Source organism: Myotis brandtii, unplaced genomic scaffold (assembly GCF_000412655.1).
Source record: "Myotis brandtii unplaced genomic scaffold, ASM41265v1 scaffold165, whole genome shotgun sequence".
In the NCBI taxonomy this organism is placed as follows: domain Eukaryota; kingdom Metazoa; phylum Chordata; class Mammalia; order Chiroptera; family Vespertilionidae; genus Myotis; species Myotis brandtii.
In genome coordinates this window covers 9,833,939-9,838,651 of record NW_005356042.1, presented here as the reverse complement: position 1 = coordinate 9,838,651, position 4,713 = coordinate 9,833,939, and the positions used below count along the sequence as shown (strand labels likewise).

At 41.6% G+C, this 4,713-nt stretch overlaps 1 protein-coding gene across 1 annotated transcript in view; it reads left to right on the top strand.

Annotated features, from left to right (window-relative positions):
* HSD17B2 (hydroxysteroid (17-beta) dehydrogenase 2) overlaps positions 1-4,713 on the top strand; it is a 57,200-nt gene that overhangs the window by 48,526 nt on the left and 3,961 nt on the right. The window contains exon 4 of the mRNA XM_005862576.2: positions 1,287-1,424. Coding sequence (XP_005862638.1) covers positions 1,287-1,424 — 138 coding nt within the window. The remainder of the gene's footprint in view (positions 1-1,286; positions 1,425-4,713) is intronic.

Below are 4,713 nucleotides of genomic sequence, written 5' to 3'. Positions count from 1 at the left end.
CGGTAGTGGCGGGAGCCTCTCCCGCCTCCACGGCAGCACTAAGGAGCAGTGAGCTGAGTGGGAAGGAGCAGCGAGCAGATGGGCGGTAAGGAGTGAGGGGTCCCGGACTACGAGAGGGATGTCTGACTGCTGGCTTAGGTCCGCTCCCCATCCCAGACTGCGAGAGGGCGCAGGCCAGGTTGAGGAATCACCCCCCACCTCCAGTGCACGAATTTCATGCACCGGGCCTCTAGTAGTGCAATATTATAACCAGCATATCCGCCAATTTTATTCAATTTTTTCCAGTTTTACTTATACTCATGTGTATATTTGGTTTCATATATTTTACCATCTCATATTTTAAAGTGCATTGTGTGAATTTTTTCAGATTAAGGCTAGATAGTTTAATTCAAAGTATGGATTCATTAAGTGACTGGGAATGGCCAATGTCTTTACTAAGACTGCCATTAAAGAAACCAGGTCACAGTCATTGCAGTCATGCTTTCCCTATATGAAGAAATGAGCTCAGTGTTTTGTGGGGGCCCAGGAAGGAGCTAAAAGCCTATTTAGAAACAAGAGTTTGTTCTACTAACTATAGACTTAAGGGAATGACTTAAGTATCCCTTAATAAATGATCCTTAATAAATGTTAGATATGGGCATGCGACATATTTTGTAGTCTCAAATGCTCCTGCTAAAAACTAACTTTTGGATAGAGGTAGGATTCAGGCAAGACAGCTCAGGGATAGGAAAATGTTCTTCCATGGATAAAGTATGTCCAACTGAAAGAAATCACTTGCAAAATTCTAAAGCTAAGAGAACAAAGACAAGCACATGTGCAAAACTAGTCTCATGTTTGGTTTGGTGAGAATCACCAAGGCTGGGAAAACTGGTGAAACTGGGAAGCATGGAAAGGTAAGATCCTCCTCCCAACCCTAGCTAGTTGTGTTAATGTCCTAAGGATTACAGGCAGAGCAAAATACCCATGAAGTCATCTCTGGCATTTGCTGAAAATGTCTATGGTCTCTTGAAGCAAGGTGGTTGCTTTAAAAAAAATTTAAAATTGAGATATAATTGATATACAATAAACTGCTCATATTTAAAGTACACAATTTGATAAATTTAGACATATGTAGGTACTCAGGAAACCATCACCACACAATCAAGATAGTGAGCACGTCCATCATCCCCCAAAACTTCCTTCTTCCCCTTTTTACTCCCTCCCCAGTCCCATGGCAGATAATACTTAGTGGATCACAAAATGAAAACTTTAGCCTTGATTATTTTTTTCTTCCATTATTTCCATAGGAGGGGTCCCACTGTTCAAGATGGCGGCCTATGGCTCGTCCAAGGCAGCTCTGACCATGTTTTCGGCGGTCATGAGACAAGAGCTTTCCAAATGGGAAGTTAAAGTCTCTAACATCCAGCCTGGAGGCTTCAAAACAAGTAGGTATCTGAGCCTAAGAGACTTGCAATGTTCGTCCTGGGAAGGATGCTAAAGGTCCTCTGTTCTGCTCAAACTGAATGCCTCAGAAGTCAACTAAAGAGGGGTAGGGATGGATGGGCCTCTTTTAATAATAGAGGGGCAAGTGCTAGGTTCTTTTTTCCAATCTATGGTTGCTCCCCTGCATTCTTCCACGAAGGAATTACGTTTTGATGTCATATATTTTATAAACACCACCTCCTCCCCTCTGACCCACTTGTTTTCTACCCTGGGAGGAGATGGCCATCCTCCCCTCTCTCCTTCCAGAATTTCTGAACTCTGGGCAGATGCAGACCACCCCCGTGGCTCAGTGCTTAGTTCTGAGGCATCAAACATTCAGTCTTTAAAAAGCCCGTCTAATAAAAGACCATAAAATGGGAAGGATTGCTAACTTACTAAAGAACAAACCCAGAGGTTTTAATGTTAACCAGGAGGATCATGACTGAGTAAAAGGCCTCTTTTGGGAGGGAGATGGGAGAGAAAGAGGCCTGGGCCACCCACGGTCAAAGAGTAGATCAGGGCTGTGTGAATGAAGGAAAGATAAGGATTGAAAGGATTTTCCATGCTGGGGACTCCCTGGGTGGAGAGGAGAAATGAATGGGTCAAAGATAATGCCAAATGTGACAGTCTGAGAGACTGGTATAGAAGACATGACACCAAGAGAAGAAAGTTGACTGACAGCAAGTGTAAGGTGTAAATGATGAAATTTGACTTTGAACCTGACAGGAGGGACGAGGGTTTGGTGACACAAAGGAAACTTCCAACACAGACAGAAAACCTCCAGTTAATACAGTTTCAGGATTCCCCAAAATTGTTATGGCTAACATTTTGGGGGAGCTGTTCTTCTCAGAAAGTAGCCACGTTCTACATATTCTTTCCTGATGTTGTTGATCTTATTCATTTTTTAATTGATAAATATATCATACACACATAGTTTAACAATTTATTATAAAAACTCATGTCCTTAACACCCAGATAAAAAATAAAACATTTCCAGCCCCCAGAAGCCCCTATATGATCCTCTCCGGTCATAGCCTTCTCCCATTCCCAAAACATGCCCACTCTCTTACTTTTTGTAATTTTTTTTGTTGTTTTTCTTTACAATGATATATCCATACATGCATCCCCAAATAACAAAGTTTGGCTATACTCATTCCGGAACTTTGAAAGGAATCAGCATGTTTATATTCTATTGTGTCTGGCTTCTTTCACTCAATGTTGTTTCCACAATTCATCTAAGTTGTGTGTAGCTGTGGTTCATTCATTTTCATTGCTATATAGTATCCTGTGAATATGCCACAATTTTTCTATAGTTGATGGGATATTTGGGTCACTTTGGACAATTATGAAGAATTCTTCCATGAACCTTCTGTCACATGTACTGTGGTGTATGTGTACATGATTTTTTCCTACGACACATACCCAGGAGTGGAATGACCAGATCATAGAGTTTAATTATCTTCATCTTTACTGGATAATACCAAACTGTTTTCTAAAATATTGTTTCAATTTATAGCCTCACCCTTCCCATATAAGTCTTGTATGTCTCAGTCTGCATCATAGTTCTGGGGGACAGGTTTAATTGACCTAATTCTCCAGGTGAGGACACTGAAGTGAGGTGGGTAATATACACCCAGTATGGGTGTGTGGCACACCACAAAGGTGGGGAATTTGAAACCAGATCCTTAGGTGTAGTGCTGGATTCTTTCTTTCCTACTGGACTGCCCTCAGTTTAAAGCTGATATTTGACGGGCTCTCTGAAGGCAGGAGGCTAGACAATGGAGGGCTGAGGACTCAAGGTGAAGAATAATGCTTGAAGGAGGGGACAGGGCAAGAATAAGAATCTTAGGGACACAAGGAGCTTCTGAAGACATTCAAGGAGACACACCAAATTTTTTTTAGTGTCCTGCAATAAAAACAGCTAAAACATATTGCATGCTTAGCCGGTTTTAAGCAGTTGGCATGCACAATTTCACTTAATTCTATGAAGCAAGCATTGTAATGATCACATTTTATAGGGAGAAAACTGAGACTCAGAGAATTTAAGGAATTTCCCAAGCCACAGAGCTGATATGAGGCAATATGAGGCAGAGTTGGGTTTTGGATCCAGATAGTTTTAACAATTTCATTGTGTGTAGCCCAAAGTGGCAGGGGATGGGTGAGTGGGTGTCAAAAGTGGCAGATGAAGATGGATAAAGGGCTGGTGGCTTTGACACCAATAAAGAGAGCTTTGGGGAATCAAAATAGAGTACCCACAAGAGTGGTTAGAAAGTCCATGAGGTATTTAAAAAGAAAGTAGAAAGGGAAAGGAATCCCCTACCAGTGGTTCTCAACCTTCTGGCCCTTTAAATACAGTTCCTCATGTTGTGACCCAAGCATAAAATTATTTTCGTTGCTACTTCATAGCTGTAATGTTGCTACTGTTATGAATTGTAATGTAAATATCTGATATGCAGGATGGTCTTAGGCGACCCCTGTGAAAGGGTCGTTTGACCCCCAAAGGGGTCGCAACCCACAGGTTGAGAACCGCTGCCCTAGCCTGTGAAAGCAGAGACTGGGGGGAGGTAGCTGGAGGAACAATAGTTCACTCAAACATGTTTTTCATGACTCAGAAACCTCCAGAATAATTGCCAGGGTAATCATTTCTTTAAATACTGCGTGTGCCTTCATAAAAAGAAGTGAGCAATTGAAACCCCTTTTACATTCCCATGAGTGTAATTGGATTTCACTGGCTTACATTTCAGAGTGAGGCTCCCCACACAGTCCTGATACTGGGGAGTCAACCAAGCTCGAAAACAAAGGCTCATCCCCACAGCAATCCCCGGGCAATCACATACTTTGCAGGAGGGAGCATGAATTGCTGCAATCTTTCTGGAAAAATATCTAGCAGTAGCAATTAAAATTCAAAATACATGTGCCTTTTGACTGGGGACCACACTTTGGGGACTGTAATCTACAGAAGTAAATGCTGAAATACAAAAGGATATAATATGCAAGGCAATTTATGGCAGAGCCGCCTAAAATGGTGAAACCTAGGAAGGACTTTGATCGAGATGTGGAAAATTCTGCTGCTCTGGTTTCAATCTATAGCCATTGATCAGAAGGCAGATTTGTGATTTATTACTAAGCAAAAGCAAGCAAACAAACATGAAAACAAATTCCTTTTTGTTTTTTGTTTATTCCTGGTAAAACAGAATTCACTCAAAGCCTTTTACATATATACTAGAGGCCCGATGCATGAATTTCATGCAC